Genomic DNA, 25,926 nt, shown 5'->3' on the forward strand with positions numbered 1-25,926 from the left:
CTGTATACAGTAATATAACCCCCAGCGCTGTATACAGTAATATAACCCCCCCAGCGCTGTATACAGTAATATAACCCCCAGCGCTGTATACAGTAATATAACCCCCAGCGCTGTATACAGTAATATAACCCCCAGCGCTGTATACTGTAATATAACCCCAGCACTGTATACAGTAATATAACCCCCAGCGCTGTATACAGTAATAACCCCCAGCGCTGTATACAGTAATATAACCCCCAGCGCTGTATACAGTAATATAACCCCAGCGCTGTATACAGTAATATAACCCCCCGCGCTGTATACAGTAATAAAACCCCCCAGTGCTGTATACAGTAATATAACCCCCAGTGCTGTATACAGTAATATAACCCCCAGCGCTGTATACAGTAATATAACACCCCAGCGCTGTATACAGTAATATAACCCCCAGCGCTGTATACAGTAATATAACCCCAGCGCTGTATACAGTAATATAACCCCCAGCGCTGTATACTGTAATATAACCCCAGCACTGTATACAGTAATATAACCCCCAGCGCTGTATGCAGTAATATAACCCCCCAGTGCTGTATGCAGTAATATAACCCCCAGTGCTGTATACAGTAATATAACCCCCAGCGCTGTATACAGTAATATAACCCCCCCAGCGCTGTATACAGTAATAAAACCCCCAGTGCTGTATACAGTAATATAACCCCCTGCGCTGTATACAGTAATATAACCCCCAGCGCTGTATACAGTAATATAACCCCCAGCGCTGTATACAGTAATATAACCCCAGCGCTGTATACAGTAATATAACCCCCGCGCTGTATACAGTAATATAACCGCCCATCGCTGTATACAGTAATATAACCCCCACGCTGTATACAGTAATAACCACCCCACGCTGTATACAGTAATAACACCCCACGCTGTATACAGTAATAACCCCCCCGTGCTGTATACAGTAATAACCCCCCAGCGCTGTATACAGTAATATAAACCCCAGCGCTGTATACAGTAATATAACCCCAGCGCTGTATACAGTAATATAACCCCAGCGCTGTATACAGTAATATAACCCCCCAGCGCTGTATACAGTAATATAACCCCAGCGCTGTATACAGTAATATAACCCCCAGCGCTGTATACAGTAATAACCCCCAGCGCTGTATACAGTAATATAACCCCAGCGCTGTATACAGTAATATAACCCCAGCGCTGTATACAGTAATATAACCCTTTCCCACTATTAAGGGACCTGAACTCAGACTCAAGAAACTGAGTTGATTTTATTAAGTAAAAATAATTCTGGCAACTTATCTGACTTTGGGAAGAAAAGAGCTCCGTGTAAATACAGCATTCAGTAAATCAAAGCTCCGATTCCTGAGCCTCTATAGAGTCCACAATACCCATTAGGTCTCCGTCTTACAGGACGTGTTTACGGTGCTGACCATACCCCATATACGTGGTATTTTTGGGGAGCGATGGCTCTTGGCGGGAGGAGGGGTAACATTTGGGGAAATACCTCTTCTTTTCCACTCCGAGGAAGATGGAAGCGCCAGTGGAGTGTCCCTCAAACGCGAATCATCTTGGTCTCCGCCGATCAGACGCTGGTGATTGGACCTTACCCAGACATACGGGCGGCCATACTTGGCATAGGCAGCCAATAGAAAAAGAGTGCAGTGCGTCTCCTAGGGTCAGAAGAGAGTGATGGGCATAAGAAGGCCAAGATAAGAAGTAGAGGCATGGGACAAGTGGTAAGGAGAAGAAAAGGATGGTAGAGCGTCTAGAACGGTCGTGGTGAAGGACACGATATAGACATAGAGAGGTCTTGTTTAGACATTGGAGGCTAAAGCAGAACCGCAGAGATGCCATGAGATACAAGGATATTATATCGGCGAAATAAAGAGTGATGGAGAAGACCAGTCTTACCGGGATAGCAATTTCTCTATCACAAGGAGAGGCGGGAGGGAGGAGAGAAGAATCCCTGAAGAAAGAGACCAGGGTCAAATCAACACCCAAGGGAAAGGCAACTGCCCCGGCCCTTTATCCCGATACACAGCGATCCGGTACGTACCGGTGGGCGTTTTGCTCATGGTTGTAGACAGGAGTGTGGCCATTGGAGTCACTGCTGAGAGAGACAGGCGAACGAAGAGAGGGACAGCTCTAAAAGAAAAAAGAGACAAAGACAGATCCCAAGACTAAGAAAGTAAAAGGAAGGATAAGGAGTGAAGAGGAGAGAGGTGACAGATTAAAGAGATCGAGCAACAGACAGGAGCCAGAACAGAAGAGATTGCAGCTGATGGACATCAGGGAATTTATAGACCGGCCATAGTACCAGATCTTCATTGACTACGGTGATCAGGATCTCCTCTCTCCCTCGAAGCCATGGCTGGAAGTACCGGAATCCCTAAAAGCGACAAGAAACGTAAGGTTCTGTCTCACGAAAGGGGGGGTTTTACTGCCTCCTGGAACGCCAAGGATGGGAGGACAACTTCCAGCTGCAGTATAATTAAGCTAACCAAGGTGAGGTCCCAATGACGTTCCAGAGCTAGGTCTAGAACACGTACCAATGTTACCCCCCAACACAGAGATGGAGGCTACGTACAAGCTGGTGCTAGATCCAACAGAAAAAAAAACAACGTTCCAAAAAGACAGAGAATCGCCTCTGAGAAAGGACCGCCTCACAAGCCAAGTAGAACCTTAGAGGAATCTCTCGGGATCCATTGTTGTTCTAAGCGACGGATCTACTGAAGGAAGCTCCATCTCACCTGTAATGAACCCAGAAGAGCCAAGTCACCAAGAAAATGCTCCAAACTCTGACTCCCATCATCCTGAAACAGAACGTAACAACCCGTGTTTTACACATAGTCGGCCCCTAGTCTGCCCGTCTCTTCTGCCGCGGCCTCGTCTTAGATTCAGGAGCCATATGCCTATCCCATGCATGCTGAGATGCCTTCACTTTATTAGCCTCTTACCCCTTCTGCAGGGAGACTGTTCCATTAATCCACCAGCAAAATTAAACTTCCTTACATTCTGTTCGGGTTTTACGAACATTACTGGAATAGGTCATTCTTAGAAGTGCCAAATTCTATAATTTCCTACCCAATTCCTAATGACATCACGGATGATTTTCAGTCCGGTACTACGCAGCAGTAGTAGCTGGTAGCCGATACAATGTAGCAAGCGGTAGACGAGGCAGAAGGAATTTAGTGGATTTGGTAAATATTAAACACATTTATTTTTAATAACTAGTTACCGCGTGGGTCTGGGAGATATTTTGTTGAAAGCTCCATCTCATGGAAGCTGCGACCGGTGGCAGCCTGTGGCAGAGCCAGCATTATCTCATCAATTCCCTGTCCTGATGTTCTCCTGATGGCCAGGGGCCAGCCGTGTATTTGGCTGAAGTGCCAGATGGCCAGTCTGTCCCCCCAGCTGATGCCCCATATATATATGTCTATAGGTCAGGGTCTGCCCCCACCTGATGCCCCATATATATATCTATAGATCAGGGTCTGTATAGCTGCCCCACTCACCCGTGTGTGTCTCATCGCGATGATGCCGTGTAGGATGGGCTCCAGCCTTCCTCTCAGACTGTGATGCTTCTCTCCCCTCTCTCCATCCTCCTCCCGACTCTCCTCCGCTCCCCCCCCCCTCCTATACCTTCCAGTCTCCTCACACACCGAAAGACATTAAACAAAAGAGACCGTCTGTTAACCCCATCCCAGCTTTCCGAAAGGCGCTCCGGTGCCTCAACTATTTATTAATATTAACCCTTTCTCAGCCCATCGCAAAGATTCTATGGTAAGACTGTAAGCTCACGGGCCGGGTCCTCGGTACCCAACGTACCGTCTCAGTCCGTCAGACCCGTTGAACGTAGAGAACGTGAGAAGCCCTGCAGACTTTGCATGGCGCTATATAAATAAAATATTAAAAACAATACAATAATGAAATAAAATAAAATATGCCTAGATCGTCAGTTCCTGCGGGGCCCTCCATTCCTCTTGTGTCTGCATGTCAATTGCTGTATTGTATTTGTCCTTATCTGTAACATTTTCACCTTTGTACAGCGCCGCGGAGTCCGTCAGCGCTTTATAAAGTATAATAATAATAATACCGTATTGGCTTGAATATATGCCGCACCCTAAAAGTTTGGTGCTATTTTAAAGAAAAAATAGTTTAAGAAAAATACACATCAGTGGAAGGGTAAAACAGTATATTATCTAATGAACAGGAATACGTGAATTTTAACATTTTTGCTATCTATTATGCAGTTTGTCAGCGTATGTTATATGCAGACAGAAAACCAATAGCCATTTCAAGCCCCCCCCCTTAATTCATAATGCACCTTACTTATAGATCTGCCCCCCCCAATATGCTTTATGCCCCCTAGAAATACCACTCTGCCCCCTGATACCCCCCCCCAGACTTACCAATGCACCCCCAAACTCCCTGGTGTCTAGAAGGGGCCAGCCGGAAGGTTACATCACGCCAGTGCTCTACCATAGAAGCCCCGGCCTCGCACAGACGTTCACTGGAGGGGAGGATCTGGGTCCCCTGCAGCGCTGCGGGGGATCTGGATCCTAACCCGGGGGGCTGTAACTGCATGTCCCGGGCATCAGGAGATATGAATTGCGCATCCCTGCGCTAAACCCAGATTATAGCCTGCACCGTGTGTGTGTGTGTGTGTGTGTCCGTCCGTCACGGCATATTGTGATATATTATAGAGAAACCCTTTAAAGGACAGGCACCTCGAGATTGTATCAGCGTTGCCCTGGTCACCGACACCCCCATACTAAGGAACTTTTTCATCTAAAAAGTTTTGCAGTAGCAACTGTTTAGATTCCAAAAATCAAAGGAAGGAGGCTAATATTAGCCTTTTTAATAAAAAAACATCTCTGCTGCTATGGACTACTCTTCCAATGATGCTCAGCCAGCATTATGGTGGACACCTGGCTGGCTGAGAATCAGTTACAAGAGGCCATAAGACTAGATGATTAGATGGAATGTAAGGAAGTTTTACTTTACCGAGAGGGTAGTAATTAAGTGGAACATCCTCCCAGCAGAAGCCTAAGACTAATACAGTGAGGGAATTTAAAACACAGGATAGACATATCCCGAATCCAAGACGAGACCAATTTAATACTACACCACTTTTACAACCTGTAGTACTTTTCAAAGTTTGCAGGTTTTTTTGTGTTTTTTTTTGTAACAAAAAGTCCCCCGCTTTAATCATGGATGAAGAATAATCTGCCCCGTTGCAGGAGCCATGGAAGTCCCTTTACCGACTCCCTCCATTGTTAGCATAGCTACCAGAGATGCGTCTCACATCCCCTCCATGCTGGACCATCTAACCAGCCCCTGAAAACCTCTATGGTTATTTTAAGCCTGCTGGGTGCCAGCCCAAGCTCCTCATGCAGCCCAGTTGTCCCCAGTTTACCAGACGCGATTCATTTTCTAGACAATCAAGGTCTACAAGATGCCCAGAGGATCCCCTTTGGAATACCAGTAGGGTTTTGGCCATTTGCCCCCCCCTCCCCCAACTGAACTCTCCTCAGTAGAGCATAAGGGGTCGCTTACACTCTCCTAGAAGCTGGCTAGCGTTGGACTCTAAGGAGCTTGATGGCAACCCAACAAGCCTAGATGTGACTGCCCAGAAACTAAACCCCGGAGTTAGTGGAACCCATCGGAGTTGTTCTAGAGGAACAGAAGACACACGGCTGCACCTTTAACTCCAGGTGGATCATGCACACGAGACCCATCCCAACCACGAACAAGACACCGAGCGTAAACGTTATTTGTTTTATTTAGCATACAAAAAGCCGAACAGCAAGTGTGACAGCGGCAATAGTGACCACAGCAAATACAGCAAGCCCAGCCGACAGGATCCAGGTCCACACCGACCACGACTCGTCTCCTGGAACAGAACAGAGTAACGTTAGCGGAAGCCACGTCTGTACCGCGAGGGGTCGTAGGGCATTTAATGTCAAAGAACTCACTGAGACGCTGATACGCAACACCATTATCTCGTGCCAGGATCTGGATGGGCCCTGCAGAGACCGCTTCGTACGGCACCCTCTGGAGCACAGATCTCTTCCCTGTAAAGATAAAGGTGATGCCAGTGTGATGGTGATGCGATAGCGATGGCGATGTCCATGCCAATCAAGGGACTCACCCATTCCCTGCTCCGGTCCATCACCAACCCCGTTGCAGCTTATAGCGTCATCATCATCATGCAGGGATATTAGGCAATGAATGTAAATCTACAGCAAGAGTGAGAAGAAAGGGGTCACGAGAAACCAGATAACCCGCCGGGGATAAGACTGGAACACTTTACATGTTCGGCTAACCTGGTTGCCGGGCTCGTGGAGACCACTTCCCATCTTCACCTGGAACCGCGGAGGAGAGTCCGGTGATGTCTGGAGCTTGGTAGAATAGGCTGCACCATGTTTGGCACACCTAGAAACACCATATTGTTCGTTAAATACACTCAGATGGGGTATCGGTTACAACATTAAATGGAGCTGGCAGTCTGACAGGACTAGGCGTCTTCATTAAGAGAATGTGTGTAGCTACATGCAGCTGGCTGGAGACCGTGTTATTGTGAAAGGTTTAAGTGCTTAAGATGTTTGATTCTTTAACAGTTTCTAAATGCAGAATTAGATAACTACCATTTAAGATTTACGTCACCAAGAGGGCAGTACATAAGTGGAACAGCCTCCTAGCAGAAGCGGTAGAGGGCAATACAGTGAGGGGGTTTAAACATGCATGGGATGGGCATACGGCTCCCGAATCTAAGACGAGACCAACGACTGATTAAGGTTTGAGTCGTTACAGCAGGAGAAACTGCCAGACTAGACGGGAGAGAGCGGGGCCGATCTGCCACCTTGAACACTGCAGCAGATTCCGCTTTAGTTGGAAGCCGTGAGAAATGAGGTATAAGACCAAGCCCATACCCATTTGCCACCAAGTCCCATTGTGGAGAGCCATCCATCTGCGGCGTTGGTGTAGTCCAGCACTCCCGCAATAAGACCCTGGAGGGTCCGGCCATCCTCCCATTTAGGTCAGCTTCGAGGTTGAGGCTGGTCTCTCTCGCCACATACACAGGGAAGTCTCCGGACTGGTAGAAGGAGGTGAAAGCATCATCTATGAAATAAAGACAGCTTGCTGGACATCACATCAAGCATGGCAGAGCCTCATCAGTTTCTTCTCCCCGACTCAACATGGCACCTCTAGATTTGCACCATTCCAGAAGACTCCTCTCCAGGAGTGTAACTACTCTGCCTCACTACCAACCACAGGCGTAGGCTGTTCAAGTATCCTTACCCTTTGCAACCCTTAGCACGGCATCCAGCCCGTCCTTGGCTCTCTTCCTCAAGACTTGGAGAGAAAGGAGAACGGAACGTTAATGAGCACAGAACCAGCAGTAATGGAAAGAAAAGCATGGTGCTTTAATAATGGACACAGACATAAGTCACCTTTAGACTTGTCACCCGTTAACACTGCCGAGAAGCCGCGCCTGATTGGAGTAGTCTTGTTGTATCTACCATACATCCGTTGAGTGTCTCGGACAGGGTATTTACAACGAAGGGTCAACCTATGGTACAGAAGACCAGAGATAGAGACAAGGTCTGTCTATATGGAGGACCTTGTTCAGAGGCAACAAGGTTTGGGTCATACAAGAGCAGGAATGGTAGGAAGTCACCTGTATTTTGAGTCCCTTGTTATTATTGGCTGATCCTGTAGTAAGTATTCCCGATCAAAAGTAACTTCGTTTTCATATATGACAAAATCCCCATCAAACTGCAGAAAAGGGATCAAATTGTTACTCAGCTAAGAGTTTCCATCATGCCAAAAAGCATAGACAGACGCGACACTGTGGCGAGTCAACAGGGACCCAACTAAAGCCTCACCAACTTAGATTGAGCATGTCAAGTAGAGGAGGCCCTTAGGGACAGTCTTGTTTCCTCGACAAAACTCAGATTGCAAGATTGTCGCGAATCTAAACTTCCGTGACGTATGTTCTCAACTCAGAATGTTGCATTTTATTTGGGAACCTCTAAGTCAGACATAGGTGACCAAGATCTAGAACCTAAAATACTACAATATGACCAGCTAAACCGGCTGCTCATGTACTGAAAAGGAGTGTAGTCTAGGCTCCTCCAGCCATAACTGAGCATCTGGATCTTACCCTCCTTATAGTCCCACAGCTGAAGACAGGGAAGACGAAGAGGGCGCGCGTGTCATCCGCTTCCTGGGGTTTGCACGTCGGGTCTTTCAGGTGAGTCCTGGCAGGATTGAAGTTTGGTTTGGTGTCCAAGCCCAGTACTGTGGCAGCCATTGTGCCATTAGGAAGACAGACTGCAGAAGAGGAGATCATTGAGGATGTCAGAACAAGGACTGCTGGATAGGCAGATCTTGTCTTTTCTAAAGCTATAGTTTGAGGTTGTGTGCCCATCTACTCACCCAGCAGCCGATCAGTGGGAAACCTACACTCCACTAAGCAGTTAGCCTTTATGTCCAAGGTCTTGTTGTCTCTCAGTGTGAAGTTCAGGGCAACAAGGACTCCCCGCAATGAGATTTCCTGAAGACAACATTTAAATGAGAAGTGGCACAAGCCATTAGATGTAGCCCATCTAGAACAGTGGCAGCCAGAGTTCAGAAGTCTTGTCTGTAATGGGGCTATTTAAAGGCAGGAGCCCATGGAGATCCCCCCCCCCCATGGGCATAAACACTGGTGGACATTAACATTTTTGTTCCAATAAACTCCCTTTATCTGCAGCCCCCGGAGGGGACAGTTCACAGTTATGATGTTTGAGGAGACTCTCCTCAAGCACTGCCTAGCTGATGCTTTATGGCAATGCTAATGAAGTCAGTCCCTCTGTAGACTCATTAGTCAGAGTCTGGTTGGGTCATTCAGTTTCCTCACAGGTAGTATGATAAGCAGTTGGGGTGTTTGTCTAGTATATTTTTTTAATCTGTGCCCAAACAAAAATAAACTCATTTGCAGCTACCTCAACACTTCTTGACATGTCCCGTTTGGAAGATGTCCTACTTGCTGCACAAGCTCACCTTGTAGGACAGGCCAACAGCAAACAGAGGGACCTCGAGTCTGTAGATGGAGCCTTGATCGGAAACTACGTATTTTTGAGACTGTGCCAACTCTTTTGTCAGATGCAGTTCTCGGATGTACGGAACCCAGTATCTATCCATATTGCCGTGGGTCAATACAAGGATGAGCCTGTCCGAACCACATTCATCCTTACATGTAGGAGGATCTACAGCAGAAATAGCCATCAGGGGTCTGGCGTAATGACATGGAATAAAGTAGAGACTGCAAGTTTCACATACCAACAATTTGTATACATTCCACCACATCCGTGTACTGGAAGTCCTGCTTTGTCAGGAGGGTCATGATATAGGTCACATGCAGAGTGTAGAGCAGCAGGTGGCCCTGAAGATGCTACAAAGCAGAGATGGGAACGTTTAAGATGTGGGGAGAAAAAAAAAATTATATATATATATATATATATATATATATATATATATACATACATACATACAAGGGTTAGGTGCAGACTGAACATGGCACCTTCTAGAGAATAGTCTAATTGCTGTAGAAGTCTGTAGACCACACCATCACAACTTGGGTTTATAAGGGCTCTCGTAATGGTAGAGTAAAGAAGCCCATATGAATCAATTACATAGATGATGACATGAGCAAGTCTCACAGCCAGAAGCACATACAGATAGACTTAAGATCCAGACGTGTCAAGTAGATACTACCTTCTGCTCCACAAGCGAATCGCTGAGAGGCACTTGAAGGTAGAACGCATTGGTACCGTTCGCATTGGGGACGGTCATCACATTGAAACCTCTAGCCTTGGCCTCTTCCAGGGTTAACGGCACCTTCTTGATCTCAAGGGACTTCAATTCGACATCAGAGAAGAAGTTACCAAGCGACACTTCAAAGAAGTCATCTGGTATTTCGCATCTGGTATCTGGACAGGGGACATGTGGCCAAGTCAGCACATCAACTCAACTTTCCTTCTACAGGACAAACCAGACCCAATCCTTGTCTTGACATAACGCAAATCACCTTAACCCCTTTCTGCACACAATCAGAAAGAAAAAAAAAAAAATAAACAAACTTACGGTTAATAAAAACTGGAACTTCTGGCCTAAAAGGAGTGGCAATTGGCTTGAACATGGTGTGTCTCGTGACATCAGCCGGCAACTCTCTCCACTCATGCACCAGAAGCAGGTGGATGCGATAAATCGTCCCATAGGAGTTATTCACTATAACGCTCTAGGGACAGAACACATACAGATTTCTATTTTCTTGGGGGTGCAATGGTCATACAGCACAGTTTTGATCAAGATCAGCGATTTAAGAGTCGAGCTTGCTCCATGCAGATCTAGCGGGAGGTCCTACCAGCCATGTTTGATAGCCACCAACATCTTAGGATTTTAGAGATTCATAGCTCGAGTCTCCACCAAGAACTTCTGCTCCGAGTCTTGATGGTTAGGCATAAAAGTCAAGTGAGGGGTAATTAAGATAACTACCCTTGTTTCCTGAATGAAGAACACCTTAAATAGCATGTCACCTCTGCAGAGTGTGCACCATCCCACCACTTCCACAAAGTGCAAACTCCAGACAGGATCTCATTACCAGTTAGATACCATATATCTCCCGGCTGGTTGATAGTTTTAAAGCCTTCTTCCCCTTACGCAAGGAAGTAAGCCTTCTCCATGGTAGCAGTTGGATAGGAATCAGATAACTCACCTCAATGTTGCCTCCAGGGGCACCAATTGGCACAATGACCTCAACAGCGGTGGGCCTGGTTTGAAAAATGTAACCATTCTTGGTTATCACGCTTGAGTCTATTAGCTGCCCGTTAAGGCCTAAGTTTAGATCACTTTCGATATAGGCTGTGGGGTCAAGGATCAGAGGCGAGAGTAAGGCAGGCGAGCGCCACATGAGAGAGGTTGGCGTGAAGATCGGGGGATCTGAGAGGGGGGGGGGGGGGGGGGAAAAAAACACAAAAAAACAAACAAGTCAGGCTATTTCTTTATTATAAGATGAGAACAAGGAGATCATAATCTTAAAAATGGAATGAAGTGGGTGGTAGATAGATGCAACAGCCTCCCTGCAGAGGCCAGTACAGCGATATGGCATTCTGAATCATTAGTAGTTTACCTGACGGACAGGCCAGCGTTGTATTCACAAAGAGACGAACCAAAGGCTGGGAGTAGTACATCATGCCTAGAATCCCAGTGTAGTGGTAGCCATTGACCTATAAGGCAGAAGATGGTCAACGAGGCATATTACCCACTGCCAATACCTTTAGCAGTGCCCAGAGTTCCCATTCCTTACCATCATAATTATGGATTCTGCCGTGCGGTACGGTGCCCTGAAAACCACCCTGGTGGACGTAGCGTTGAGTCCGTAGCCCTTTTTAAAGGCGTTTGTTGAAGAGAGAGTGATCAATGAGTTGTTCACAATGAACTCAACCTGCCAGCGTGGGGACACGCCACCCTGTGGAGAAAAAAAAAAAAAAAATTATAACCCAGAAAGCGTAATATACACACAAAAAAAAAAAAAAAAAAGTCAACTTACAGCAGGCCATGAAAGTCTAATATCAGTTTTCAGCCAGTTTTCTAGAGGGATAATTCTTATCACAGAGACCTGCGGAGATCAGATATTAACCAGATTGTCGTTTTCGGAAATTGTTGGTTTCGTAGGAAAAAAAAAAAAAAAAAAAAAAAACACAATCTCATCACCACCACCACCAAAACAGCTCTTCTCCTTATGCATCCCCTGACCTCTCTGACATGGCTTTTCTGGGTCAAATCCCACCTCCTTCTCCAGCAGTGGTTCCTCTCCCCTACTGCACCATGTTGGTGATCCCCCCACACACACACACCAATCGGGGTTATCGCAGACCCCTATTTATCGGGCTGCCCTTTCTCCCACTTCAGTCCATCCTGAACCCCTAGGAAAGCTGTAACTAAGATGAATTACAACGAGCCTATGAACCATTGACGTCGCCAACGAGATATTCCAGACCCAGCATGGGATAGTCGTGATCTCTGTAAGTGGAGACGAAGCAGTGTCTACTCCAACTCCCCAATAAGAAAGTTAGAGCGGCAAGTCTTAGAGAGAACCGAGTCTTGTGGGGCAGGACAGGAGTCCATGAGTCCAGAAGAACCGGCCCAAGCTCTTACCTCCATGTAGTTTTCCTCACAGACGATCTCCCTCATGTTCCAAGGGTCTGCAAGTTGACAGGACTGAGACACCATATACTGGGAATCGACACCATTTTTGGCCACCTTGAACCGCACCAGACTGTTGAACTGTTCGTCATTCTGGGGCGAGAGAAGGACACTACTAGCCGCTTCGGACTTTTACCCCCCCCCATCAGTGATCAGATACGCACCACATTGTGAATCCAACATCCGAGGAAGGAGATCCTGATCTCCACATTGCCGTAGACGTCCCTGCTTTTGGTATATCCACACTGCAAGGAGAGGTAATCGTCCATCACGACGGGGTATCCGGTCTCATCTGGAGATGGAAGGAAGATAGAAGCCTCCTTCAGATGTTTCACCTCCACAGTGAATAAATATTACCATAATGGGCCCTAGGGACCACGGCCCAGTGTTGATGTACCATTATCACTGGTGTGGACAAGATAACTAGGACTGGCCAAGGATTAAACTGCAGCATACTGATAATTCTATGCACAAAGGGGTAGTAGAGACCATGAATAGACACCAAGTGGAGGTAGTACAGGCAGACAAAGTAAAATGCGCCGGTGGGTTCCTGTCCCGTTACTATGTCACAGGAAATCTTGTATCAAACAGAAAGATTATATTTGGAACCGAGGGGTCTTTACACATCTCCCCAGGGCTACAGTCAATAAATTGCCCCCCCCCCCCCCCCCCATTGGACAGGGTCAGGTTCTGCTTACTGAAGGTCTCCAGCTGCCACTGCGGTCCCAAGAAGTTTCTTTCCACCCATATCCAGAAGGAGCGGCTCCGACATTCAGTCTTGTAGACGCCTACACAAGAGAAGACTCCTTATCCTTCATGGTTAAAGCTTCTACTTCCTGCAGTCCTCATATTAGACTCGCGGAGAGATTACACCACCGGTTAGGAACCGCTATCGATCCCAGCTCTACAATCACACAAGCAACGTCACAAGGGCCACAGAAGCTTCGAGCCGGGGGTACCAAGTCTGTCCTATTCCCCTGAGCTTACGTCAACGAAAGCTGCAGTATCCATCCCCGAAGACTGGGAGGAGAGCCCTTCACTCTCACCCTAGTCTAGGAGAGCAGCAGCTTCTGCCAGCGACCGAGGAGCCTACGACGATCGGCCAAGAGACGGAAGCCGGGCTTACCTTCTGGAAAAGAGGCCGTTCTCACGATACGCGGGAAGCTCACGAAGAGCAGGGCAACCCTGAAACAGAACAGAGTCTTACGTTCATTGAGCACAATTAGAGGTAACAAGAGCGTACGCCATGTTGGTTGTGGCACAGAGGGGAGCTGGAAGTATTCTAACCATCTATAGATTAGAGCTTTAGCAGAGTTATTGATTTAAAGGTGTTTAGTAGAAACAGAAATTGGGGCAACACTAAAAACAATCTCATCAGTTCCCTGTTCCGAGCCTCTGACTCTCTTACAAAGGCTGCCAGGACCAGACAACCATCAGTGAGTTAGAAAAATAGCTTAATAGGAAGTCTTATGAGGCCATAACCCAGCTCTAGAGGCACTGATGGAGCGGAAGGAAGTTTTACTTTACCAAGATGGCAGTGGATAAGTGGAGCAGCCTCCCAGCAGAAGTGGTAGAGGATAATACAGTGAGGGGGGATTTAAACATGCATGGGCTAAGCATATGGCCAACAACTGATGAAGGCTTGAGCCTTTACAGGTGAAATGGTCAGGCAAGACAGGGAGAAAACAAGTCTTAGATAATTAATTCACACAAACAAACCCTCGCGACTTAGCTCCTACAAACACAAAATACACTTTAAAGGGATTCAAAGACCCCATAAAATACATTACCCGGCTAGAAGTGCCCACTGCATGCCAGCAGCACCAAGGGCCGAAGCAAGGGATGGGGAGGAAAAAACTGCCTAATATCTTATAAGACTCATTAAGAGCAGAAACGAGAACACCATAAACCACTACCCCGCTTCTGAGAGAATTTATAGCGGTCTCCGGCCCGTTACCGAATTAACCCGCAATCAAAGGCAGGTTTGTTACGAGCGGTAGAAAGAAATACCCGGCTAGGCATCGTGCAGCGAAATCACCACGGGAGCCGGACAGAAAGCCCGGGGAGGAAAAAACGGATAAAATATATGAGAATATATATATATATATATATATATATATATATATATATATATATATATATATATATATATATATATATATATATATATATATATGAATATATAAGAGGTTATTGGGTCACTATAGAGTGCAGACGCTACAGGCAGGACTGTCGATTGTTTCGGGACTCTTAGTAACTATACCCGGGGGGGGGGCACATTTCATAAAGGGCGGCTTTGGTGATCCACAGGTGGCGATTCCTCCACCCGTGGATCCTCGCCGCAGTTTATTCCGCCAGCGCCACGGACGCCTGGCGCGATGCAATGCAGCTGATCAGCGGCAAGACGAGCCTGGAATCCGCCTCATTATCATCATAAATGACCCCGCCATGGGGCGCTTGGAATATTAACCCTTTAATAGCCGATCTGTGTAGTGACCCCTCAAATGTGTTACCCCAACGGCTCTAATACCGGTCCCCATGGAAACCCCTGGCTTGCCATTATTTCAAGACGCGCTTAATAGGGTCACCTGCATTCAAGCAGGGATATCGCCCATCATATAACGCGGTGCAAAAACACCAATTGGGAGTTTTATACATGATCACAGCAGACAATCTGCCCCTGAGCTTGGGGTACGTATTGTTGTCATGTCTCTTTATTAATAATACTAGCAGCCGGTGTATTTGAAATGGGATTTAATTTGTGCCGCAGGGCTGTGAAACCTGTTTATTTAAATGTCTTTACAGTAAATGGCATATTCTTTTCCACCATTACCGACCGAAACGGGTTTACCCTGGCAAACATGTCAGCGGGTGTAGTACTGGCAATTTGCCCACAGTCAATATGGCTGCCGGCTGCCCCACGGGAGAATCCGAGCTGCGGTTTTTTTCCCCTCACTTCGCGGAGCTTCAGTGACGTTGCTGCCCTACTTCCTGTCCAGAGCACGTTGCATACAAAGCCGGGAGGCAGGTAATACAGCCGGGCGAGCAGGGGTTAAAACGTGAATGTAGGGGAAATAAAGGGTATTTTGGGATCTTGCCCTGTAATAAATCAAAGCGAGGGCTTTAGGGTGAGCCTGCAGGGATGTAAAGGGTAAGTACTGGTCAGACTGGGACACACTGGTTCTGACTACATTTAGGAAACCCGCTTGTGGTTTTTGATTAGTTGGAGTTGATACCTTTTATTGGGCTGACACAGAAAAAGGTGTAACATTATGTAACCTCTGAGACCTCGGCGGGCTCTTGTTTGGGTGGGTCGCAGGGTGCATATATATATATATATATATATATATATATATATATATATATATATATCCGTCTCAGTGTGACATCATAAACACAAAGTGCGAGGGAAAAAAAGGACTGGATAAAGGGCCATAATGGTGACAAACTGCATCTGTCGGGGCGGAGGTCCCGCGTGATACGTTCCCAGGTTATCTTTTGTCTGCGCTGAGCATGCTGGGAGTTTGGTAAATTGTGTGGCGTGCCGGGGGTTTGGTATATTGGGGGCGTGCTGGGAGTTTGGTATAATAGGGGGCGTTGCAGGAGTTTGGTCAGTTCGGGGGGCGTGGCAGGGGTTTGGTAAATTGGGGGGCGTGTCTGGAGTTGTAATTTGCCCTCTTCTTGCCTCCTTTCACGCAGATGCCCCACTTGTGATGGATGTGAACGCCGCGGGGCATCCGCTCTTTGGAGGAGCTTTCTCTGCTGTACTGCCCCAGCCCTTCCATGATGTCAGGTGACTCCACGATCCTGCCCTCCTCATCCTCTAATCCTGCCCTCCTCATCCTCTAATCCTGCCCTCCTCATCCTCTAATCTCGCCTGTCTCCCACCTCCTCTCCCACACAAACCCTAATTCTCATACTTCTGCCCCCACCACCCCATAACTACTGCCCCCACCACCCCATAACTACTGCCCCCTGTACCTCCCCCCCGTCTCTCTCGTCGGGTGGGCCCCTAGCTCCCCGTGTCTCTCTCCTCGGGGGGGGGGGGGCTCGCTCCCCGTGTGTCTCTCTCTCCTCGGGCCCCCAACTCTCTGTATCCCCCCAATCCACCCCTGGGTTGCTGGTCCCTCACTGTTTCTCCCCGGTTCTCGCCCCGCGCAGTGATCTGCGGGAGATCCCTGATAACCAGGAGGTTTTTGTGCACAGCGGCACCGATCAGAGCGTCATCGTGGAGCTGCTGGAGTATCAGGCGGGGATGACCGACCCGGACGCCGCCAGGTGAGGGCGCGAGACGGAGCAAGCGAATTCCTTCAGCTGCCATCGTTAGCTTTACCGATCGTCTCTCTGCGGCAGATACCACTTTGAAGACGTAGCATCGAGTAACGGCGCAGAGGGACGGTCGGAAGTGCTGAGTGTGGAGCCTCTTCCATTGGCGCAGCTCTCGCTCACCAACTGCGCCGGCGCATGGGCACTGACCGGTCTGCAGCAGGTGGCCAAGTTCAATGAACAGGTAAAGTTCTGCTGCCGTCTGCGCTGTATCTGTGCTGTGTATACATGTCACGGTGTAGTAGTGTGTGAGGGGAGGCTGGCACTGCCGCTGTCTGCGCTGTATCTGTGCTGTGTATACATGTCACGGTGTAGTAGTGTGTGAGGGGAGGCTGTTACATGTCACGGTGTAGTAGTAGTAGTAGTGTGTGAGGGGAGGCTGTTACATGTCACGGTGTAGTAGTGTGTGATGGGGAGGCTGTTACATGTCACGGTGTAGTAGTGTGTGTGAGGGGAGGATGTTACATGTCACGGTGTAGTAGTAGTGTGTGAGGGGGAGGTTGTTGCATGTCACGGTGTAGTAGTAGTGTGTGAGGGGGAGGTTGTTGCATGTCACGGTGTAGTAGTAGTAGTAGTGTGTGAGGGGGAGGTTGTTACATGTCACGGTGTAGTACTAGTGTGTGAGGGGGAGGCTGTTACATTTCACGGTGTAGTAGTAGTGTGTGAGGGGGAGGCTGTTACATGTCACGGTGTAGTAGTAGTGTGTGAGGGGGAGGCTGTTACATGTCACGGTGTAGTAGTAGTGTGTGAGGGGGAGGCTGTTACATGTCACGGTGTAGTAGTAGTGTGTGAGGGGGAGGCTGTTACATGTCACGGTGTAGTAGTAGTGTGTGAGGGGAGGCTGTTACATGTCACGGTGTAGTAGTGTGTGTGAGGGGGAGGCTGTTACATGTCACGGTGTAGTAGTGTGTGTGTGAGGGGGAGGCCGTTACATGTCACGGTGTAGTAGTAGTGTGTGAGGGGGAGGTCGTTACATGTCACGGTGTAGTAGTGTGTGTGAGGGGAGGCTATTACATGTCACGGTGTAGTAGTGGTGTGTGAGCGGAAGGTTGTTACATGTCACGGTGTAGTAGTGTGTTTGAGGGGAGGCTGTTACATGTCACGGTGTAGTAGTAGTAGTGTGTGACGGGGAGGCTGTTACATGTCACGGTGTAGTAGTAGTGTGTGACGGGAAGGCTGTTACATGTCACGGTGTAGTAGTAGTGTGTGACGGGGAGGCTGTTACATGTCACGGTGTAGTAGTAGTGTGTGACGGGGAGGCTGTTACATGTCACGGTGTAGTAGTAGTGTGTGACGGGGAGGCTGTTACATGTCACGGTGTAGTAGTAGTGTGTGACGGGGAGGCTGTTACATGTCACGGTGTAGTAGTGTGTGACGGGGAGGCTGTTACATGTCACGGTGTAGTAGTGTGTGTGAGGGGAGGCTGTTACATGTCACGGTGTAGTAGTGTGTGAGGGGGAGGTTGTTACATGTCACGGTGTAGTAGTAGTGTGTGAGGGGGAGGTTGTTACATGTCACGGTGTAGTGTGTGTGAGGGGAGGCTGTTACATGTCACGGTGTAGTAGTAGTGTGTGAGGGGGAGGTTGTTACATGTCACGGTGTAGTAGTGTGTGACGGGGAAGCTGTTACATGTCAGGGTGTAGTAGTGTGTGTGACGGGGAGGCTGTTACATGTCACGATGTAGTAGTGTGTGAGGGGGAGGTTGTTACATGTCACGGTGTAGTAGTAGTGTGTGAGGGGGAGGTTGTTACATGTCACGGTGTAGTGTGTGTGAGGGGAGGCTGTTACATGTCATGGTGTAGTAGTGTGTGAAGGGAGGCTGTTACATGTCACGGTGTAGTGTGTGAGGGGGAGGCTGTTACATGTCATGGTGTAGTAGTGTGTGAAGGGAGGCTGTTACATGTCACGGTGTAGTGTGTGAGGGGGAGGCTGTTACATGTCACGGTGTAGTAGTAGTAGTGTGTGAGGGGGAGGCTGTTACATGTCACGGTGTAGTAGTAGTAGTGTGTGAGGGGGAGGCTGTTACATGTCACGGTGTAGTAGTAGTAGTGTGTGAGGGGGAGGTTGTTACATGTCACGGTGTAGTAGTAGTGTGTGAGGGGGAGGTTGTTACATGTCACGGTGTAGTAGTAGTGTGTGAGGGGGAGGCTGTTACATGTCACGGTGTAGTAGTGGTGTGTGAGGGGGAGGCTGTTACATGTCACGGTGTAGTAGTGGTGTGTGAGGGGGAGGCTGTTACATGTCACGGTGTAGTAGTGGTGTGTGAGGGGAGGCTGTTACATGTCACGGTGTAGTAGTGTGTGTGAGGGGGAGGATGTTGCATGTCACGGTGTAGTAGTGTGTGTGAGGGGGAGGATGTTGCATGTCACGGTGTAGTAGTAGTGTGTGAGGGGGAGGTTGTTGCATGTCACGGTGTAGTAGTGTGTGAGGGGGAGGTTGTTACATGTCACGGTGTAGTAGTAGTGTGTGAGGGGGAGGCTGTTACATGTCACGGTGTAGTAGTAGTGTGTGAGGGGGAGGCTGTTACATGTCACGGTGTAGTAGTGTGTGTGTGAGGGGGAGGCTGTTACATGTCACCGTGTAGTAGTGTGTGTGTGAGGGGGAGGCTGTTACATGTCACAGTGTAGTAGCGTGTGAGGGGTCACACATGTATGTTCTCTTTTCCAGGCTCTGAATACCGTCCGTGTGCATTTGGTGTTATTCCGGCTGCCTCAGCATTCCACAGACCTACTCGTCACGTTTAATGACCCTGTTGCTATTGAGTAAGTAACTGAAAAGGAGTTGGCTCCTCCCCCCGCAAAGCGTCACAGACAGACGGTTCTGGGAGTTGGCTCCTCCCCCCGCGGGGTGACAGACAGGGCCATGTACAGTAATGGGGGTATGATAACGATGCTCTGTTTTTTCCTTTTAACCCTAGCCCGTCCAGCAGCAGCAGCAGCGCAGTGGGCGGAGTCAGTGCTGCAGCGTCTCCTCCTTGGACACCTGAAGATTTTAACCGTTTCCTGGGTAGTTTGCGGCTCCATGACCCCGGCATCTTTGGCTGATCGCCCGCCCATGTTTACTTGGATCCGTTTAACAGGCAGAACGGACTGTTGGGGCAGACTGACAGGGGGCATTTATATAAGCAAGAGATACCACGCTCCAGCAGAGACGGGGTTAACTATTAAAATAAAACGCACTGGGGCAAAGAGTGGCGAGAATCTGACGCCCAGCAAACCTCTTTAGGGGGATCTGGTGGATCCATTATGGGTTATCAGTATTAACCCTTCGAGCGGCGGGTACTGATCCGAGGCAGTTAGCGGAGGGTGCCCCATATTTGCCCCTTTTAAACATTTGTCTGCAGAGTCTGCCTCCTGCTCGTCGTCGGACTGACGGGGACTTTCGCGTATGTACTCTGCGTGTTCATGTGTCCTGTTAGCGTGCAGTACAATAACACACTTTCACGCGTGTTCTGTGTTGGAGGATTTTTTATTGTGGCTCGTGGTTTATTCCCCCTCCCCCCACGACGCCTGCTTGGCATCCCGCGGTCCTCACGTTACGTGTTTCATACATGTGGAAACGCCAGAGATATCGGTAATTTTTTTTTTCTCTCATCCTCGGTTAAATTTATCACTTTGCGGACGTGGCGGTCAGCGGAAAAGTGGCTGGAATGACCAAATCCCTGAAAATGATAAAAAACAAAACATTACCATCAGCCCATCGCGTTTTAACTGATACGTAGACTGCCAGCTCTTTGGAACAGGGACCTCCCTTCCGAAGATATAAATGTCTGAGCTGCGTGTGTGAAGTGCTGCCCCCTGCAGGACCTGGGGGGTATAACTGATCCCTATCTGTGCGTTTATAAACCTCCCGTCCTGCAGGGGGCAGCACTTTACATCCGATGGGCAGCCGTACGAGATATGTAAACGTGTCCTTAGAGAGAAATGTACCGCATCGGCTGGAATATAGGCCGCGCCCCTAAAGTTTCGTGCTATTTTAAAGAAAAATATATTTTTTGAGAAAAATATACACGTTACTGGAACGGTGAAAACAGTATTTTATCTAATAAACAGGAATGCAGCGATTTTTAACATTTTGGGTATCTATTATACGGTTTATATATAAACAGATAATGTGGGCCGACGGTGTGAACGTGGAAGAAGCGGGGAGGATCCTCACAGGGGCAACACCGCCTCATTCCAGTGCCCCCCTACCCTGATGCCCATCTCCCCTCCCCCAGATGCCCCTCTTTTCTAGGCACCCGGAATGTTTGCTGGGTATGAGGGTATCGCAGGGTTCTACGGCCCTAAAAGCCCCGATAATGTGTATAGAAAAAAAAGTGTATATACCAAAAAGTATGAAACCCCCGGCCACACATCAAACTACCCCCGAAAGCAGGGGTGCACGTGGTGGGGGCTTGGGGGGCCACGGTTTATAGGGCGCTTACTTGGGCCCCTGTCTGTGGGCTCGGGGCCGCTGCTGGAAGCACCTATCAGAAAGAAATGTTTTTTGCTGTCTGGACGCTTTTTCCTTCCCTCTCTATTATTACCCCCCCCATAGACTGGGCGTTCTGTGGGGCAACCGGATCATCCCTGCACGTTCTGCCCCTGGTGCTGCATTCTACGCATCAGGACCCCGTATTATATCCCCCCTGCCAGAAATACTGCCCTGTGGGTGGGGCAAAGGGGCAGGTGATCATCACACAGATACCTGTTAGCGTGCCGGGGGTGGCTGCGTGTCAGACTCTCTGATCCCCTCCAGGCTGGAGGGCATCCCTTCTAGAAGTAGGGGGTCTGTTCCACAATGGTCGGGGTCTCGCCTAGTGCAGGGGGGGCCTCTTCCACGATGGTCGGGGTCTCGCCTAGTGCAGGGGGGGCCTCTTCCACGCTTGTCGGGGTCTCTCCTAGTGCAGGGGGGGCCTCTTCCACGATGGTCGGGGTCTCTCCTAGTGCAGGGGGGGCCTCTTCCACGATGGGCGGGGTCTCGCCTAGTGCAGGGGGGGCTTCTTCCATGATGGTCGGAGTCTCTCCTAGTGCAGGGGGGGCCTCTTCCACGATGGTCGGGGTCTCGCCTAGTGCAGGGGGGGCTTCTTCCACGATGGTCGGAGTCACTCCTAGTGCAGGGGGGGCCTCTTCCACGATGGTCGGGGTCTCTCCTAGTGCAGGGGGGGCCTCTTCCACGATGGTCGGGGTCTCGCCTAGTGCAGGGGGGGCTTCTTCCACGATGGTTGGGGTCTCTCCTAGTGCAGGGGGGGGCTCTTTCACGCTGGTCGGGGTCTCTCCTAGTGCAGGGGGGGCCCCTTCCACGCTGGTCGGGGTCTCTCCTAGTGCAGGGGGGGCCCCTTCCACGCTGGTCGGGGTCTCTCCTAGTGCAGTGGGGGTCTCTTCCATGCTGACCGGGGTCTGTTGCGTCACCTCGGTCTCCGTGAGGGCTTTGTGGCTCTTGGCATGGTGTACGATGGCTTTAAATACGGCTATAGGGAGGGTCTGCATGGAACCTGTAGGAATAATGTGGCTTAATGACCGTGGCATGGTTTATACAGCGAGCAGGGCACCCACACGGTGACGCATCCTGGAACCGGCATCGGCGGGTGACCCTAGAGCTTGCAATCACATTATTGCCCAGAACTTGATTTATTTAAACTGATGACCCAAACAACTATACCTCGGGGCAACCATGGAGGGTAAAGAGATCAATGAACCGCTCTAGAGAAAGCGACGTGGCTTCTCGGGGTCCGCAGTAGGATGCCACATATCAGTGTTAGGAGTTGGCCACCCAAACGGAATAGGAGGGCAACCGAATAATTTGATAATGTAGGGAGGAGGATATCATCTTGCCTCTTTACAGGTCATTGGTAAGACCTCACCTTGAATATGCGGTACAATTCTGGGCACCGGTCCTTAAAAAGGACATTATGGAATTAGAAAAAGTGCAAAGGAGGGCTACGAAATTAATAAGGGGATTGGGAGATACTCGTTATGGAGAGAGACTAAAAAAGTTACAATTATATACACTGGAAAAACAGCGTCTCAAGAGGGGATCTGATAACATATAAATATATAACTATATGCAGGGCCGATATACATTATATAAATATATACAGGGCCGATATACATTATATAAATATATACAGGGCTGATATACATTATATAGATATATGTGGGGCCGATATACATTATATAAATATATACAGGGCCGATATACATTATATAAATATATACAGGGCCGATATACATTATATAAATATATACAGGGCTGATATACATTATATAAATATCTACAGGGCCGATATACATTATTTAAATATATATAGGGCCGATATACATTATATAAATATACACGGTGCCGATATACATTATATAAATATATACAGGGCCGATATACATTATATAAATATATGCGGGGCCGATATACATTATATAAATATATCCGGGGCCGATATACATTATATAAATATATACAGGGCCGATATACATTATATAAATATATGCAGGGCCAATATACATTATATAAATATATGCGGGGCCGATATACATTATATAAATATATGCGGGGCCGACATACATTATATAAATATATACAGGGCCGATATACATTATATAAATATATGCAGGGCCAATATACATTATATAAATATATCCGGGGCCGATATACATTATATAAATATATGCGGGGCCGATATACATTATATAAATATATGCGGGCCGATATACATTATATAAATATATGCAGGTCGATATACATTATATAAATATATGCGGGCCGATATACATTATATAAATATATGCGGGCCGATATACATTATATAGATATATGCGGGCCGATATACATTATATAAATATATGCAGGCCGATATACATTATATAGATATATGCAGGCCGATATACATTATATAAATATATGCAGGCCGATATACATTATATAGATATATGCGGGCCGATATACATTATATAAATATATGCAGGCCGATATAAAGAGCTCTTCAGTGTCCTGTTCATTAACAAATATACAAAGAACAAGAGGTCGCCCTCTGAGACGGGAAGAGCGCAGGTTTCATAGACGACAAAGGAAGGGATTCTTTACAGTGAGGACAATTAAGGTGTGGAATCCACAGCCAAGGGAGGCGGTGTTATCCAATACATTAGATACCTTCAAAAGGGGCCTCGATATTTTCTTAGAAAGGCACGATATACAGGGATATAAATAGAATAATATTAATATTTTAGAGCTTCTTCATCCAAGGAGAAATCCGATTGCCTCTTGGAGTCAAGAATGAATTTTTCCCCCTGATGGCAGAATTGGAAGTCGCTTAATTAGGGGGTTTTTGCCTTCTTTTGGATCAAGAATAGGAAGGTTGGGTAGAAGGGTTGGACTTGATGGACTTAGGGCTTTTTTCAACCTTATGAACTATGTAACTATGTAAGTTCTTGACTTCAGTTTCGAAGGAGGAGAAATGGGGCTGGTAGATAGGTGTAACAGCCTCCCGGCAGAAGTGGTAGACTGAGGGTAGGGACATGGCTCCCGTGGAGAATAAATAAATAAAACTCTATATTTTTTACCTGTGAAGCAGACGAGGACGGTGAGGAGGGTCAGCCAGTCGCACATCATGGCGCGCCGGAGATAATTACACGGCTGGCCTTTTATACGCAGCGACGTAACCTGCCCTGCGGCCACGGAGCGTGGAGACCGGCCGCTGCCAGACAATAGAGCCGCGTGGGGCCAGTAACAAAGGGATGCCACGTGAAACCTGTGTGTCAGGGCCACGTGGACAGCAAAACATGGGATGTGTGACAGTGAGGGCCACGCGGACATCAGCCTCAGATAACTGGCATTATGGGCAGCAGGCGGCTCATATGCTGAGGAAGGGCTTGGTGGATGGGAGTTGTGAGATTTACTCACTGGGTGCGAGGAGCCATACTGGATCTGAACGATGAAATACATCCTGCGCGACCAACCTTGGGAGCCACTTATACCCCTCTACTCTAATACCTCTATACCCCTCTACTCTAATACCCCTCTACTCTAATACCCCTATACCCCTCTACTCTAATACCCCTATACTCTAATACCCCTATACCCCTCTACTCTAATACCTCTATACCCCTCTACTCTAATACCTCTATACCCCTCTACTCTAATACCCCTCTACTCTAATACCCCTATACCCCTCTACTCTAATACCCCTCTACTCTAATACCCCTATACCCCTCTACTCTAATACCCCTATACCCCTCTACTCTAATACCTCTATACCCCTCTACTCTAATACCTCTATACCCCTCTACTCTAATACCCCTCTACTCTAATACCCCTATACCCCTCTACTCTAATACCCCTATACTCTAATACCCCTCTACTCTAATACCCCTATACCCCTCTACTCTAATACCCCTCTACTCTAATACCCCTATACCCCTCTACTCTAATACCCCTATACCCCTCTACTCTAATACCCCTATACCCCTCTACTCTAATACCCCTCTACTCTAATACCCCTATACCCCTCTACTCTAATACCCCTATGCCCCTCTACTCTAATACCCCTATACTCTTATACGCTTATACTCCTCTATTATATTCAACTACTTTTATACTCCTCTGCTCTTATACTCCTATACGCTTTTCCTCTTCTTTTACTCTTAGCGTATACTCATATACTCTGACACCCATATACTCCTATACTATATTACTCTTACACATCCCTCAACAGCTGGGTTCTGCTATAGTTGTACAAAGCTTAGAGGCCGATGATGAATAACCCACCCCTCCCAAATATCCCTGTTTAGTTTGGCCGGTCCCCCCCGTGGCTTCTTCCTCCCCTGATGCCATTTTTTTCCTCCTCTGATGCCCCTCTTTTTCTAGGAGGTCGGAATGTCTGAATGAGGGTATCGCAGGGTTCTACAGCCCTAAAAGCCCCGATAATGTGTATAGAAACAGCAGGGAATGGCTTTATAAATTAAACTAAAATGCTACCCCCTGCAGTATGCGTGATGTATAACCGAGTAATGGATTCTCTTCCGCCAGTCACTTCACAATTATTTATATTTTGCACGAAGAAAGAATGATGTCAGGGAGAGTTTTATCCCCATAACACTATCAGTGATGTTTCTAATGAACTAAAAACTGCAGACTAGGTGGAACAGCACCTTTAATGCACAGCTCCAATCGATCTGTGCGCCATCTACTGGCAAAGAGCAGTACTGCACAGAGGCTGCACTGGGAACACATCGTTGCAGTCCCGACCATCACCAGCAGATGTCCCTATTGCTCTCCCACCCTTTCCCTGCCCCAGTCTGTGAGTCTGTCAGAGTCTCTCCTACTTACTCTAAATGCCCCAGCTAGTCAAAGGAGCTTACAATC

General features: G+C 47.9%; 2 protein-coding genes across 2 annotated transcripts in view; one reads left to right on the forward strand and one right to left on the reverse strand.

Annotated features, from left to right (window-relative positions):
* LOC149271845 (uncharacterized) overlaps positions 1-14,283 on the reverse strand; it is a 29,352-nt gene extending 15,069 nt beyond the window's left edge. The window contains exons 1-28 of the mRNA XM_089507086.1: positions 14,219-14,283; positions 13,388-13,446; positions 12,960-13,049; positions 12,426-12,553; positions 12,214-12,354; positions 11,606-11,674; positions 11,363-11,524; positions 11,186-11,282; positions 10,772-10,995; positions 10,133-10,294; positions 10,029-10,035; positions 9,772-9,965; positions 9,337-9,448; positions 9,058-9,263; positions 8,452-8,569; positions 8,177-8,346; positions 7,691-7,788; positions 7,464-7,582; positions 7,312-7,365; positions 6,942-7,131; positions 6,336-6,444; positions 6,161-6,248; positions 5,985-6,083; positions 5,802-5,902; positions 2,324-2,395; positions 2,063-2,151; positions 1,918-1,972; positions 1,614-1,676 (exon numbers count right to left, since the gene is read on the reverse strand). Of these exons, the coding sequence (XP_089363212.1) occupies positions 1,614-1,676; positions 1,918-1,972; positions 2,063-2,151; positions 2,324-2,395; positions 5,802-5,902; positions 5,985-6,083; positions 6,161-6,248; positions 6,336-6,444; positions 6,942-7,131; positions 7,312-7,365; positions 7,464-7,582; positions 7,691-7,788; positions 8,177-8,346; positions 8,452-8,569; positions 9,058-9,263; positions 9,337-9,448; positions 9,772-9,965; positions 10,029-10,035; positions 10,133-10,294; positions 10,772-10,995; positions 11,186-11,282; positions 11,363-11,524; positions 11,606-11,674; positions 12,214-12,354; positions 12,426-12,553; positions 12,960-13,049; positions 13,388-13,446; positions 14,219-14,283 (3,141 nt within the window). The remainder of the gene's footprint in view (positions 1-1,613; positions 1,677-1,917; positions 1,973-2,062; positions 2,152-2,323; positions 2,396-5,801; positions 5,903-5,984; positions 6,084-6,160; positions 6,249-6,335; positions 6,445-6,941; positions 7,132-7,311; positions 7,366-7,463; positions 7,583-7,690; positions 7,789-8,176; positions 8,347-8,451; positions 8,570-9,057; positions 9,264-9,336; positions 9,449-9,771; positions 9,966-10,028; positions 10,036-10,132; positions 10,295-10,771; positions 10,996-11,185; positions 11,283-11,362; positions 11,525-11,605; positions 11,675-12,213; positions 12,355-12,425; positions 12,554-12,959; positions 13,050-13,387; positions 13,447-14,218) is intronic.
* A 361-nt stretch (positions 14,284-14,644) lies between these two features.
* LOC149271848 (ran guanine nucleotide release factor-like) lies at positions 14,645-19,631 on the forward strand. Its single transcript, XM_089507087.1, has 6 exons — positions 14,645-14,660; positions 15,961-16,054; positions 16,423-16,539; positions 16,615-16,771; positions 19,255-19,349; positions 19,505-19,631. The coding sequence occupies exons 1-6, from the start codon at positions 14,645-14,647 to the stop codon at positions 19,629-19,631; spliced, it is 606 nt and encodes a 201-aa protein (XP_089363213.1).
* Positions 19,632-25,926: the final 6,295 nt, after the last annotated feature.

This window comes from Sceloporus occidentalis, unplaced genomic scaffold (genome assembly GCF_023333645.1).
Source record: "Sceloporus occidentalis isolate IW3139 unplaced genomic scaffold, rSceOcc1.0.p SCAF_456, whole genome shotgun sequence".
Lineage (NCBI taxonomy): Eukaryota > Metazoa > Chordata > Lepidosauria > Squamata > Phrynosomatidae > Sceloporus > Sceloporus occidentalis.

Excerpts from the sequence above, each read along its gene's own strand:
- LOC149271848 (XM_089507087.1), top strand. Across the intron at positions 16,055-16,422 it reads CAGCCCTTCCATGATGTCAG|TGATCTGCGGGAGATCCCTG; the intron begins GTGACTCCACGA and ends CGCCCCGCGCAG. Across the intron at positions 16,540-16,614 it reads ACCGACCCGGACGCCGCCAG|ATACCACTTTGAAGACGTAG; the intron begins GTGAGGGCGCGA and ends TCTCTGCGGCAG.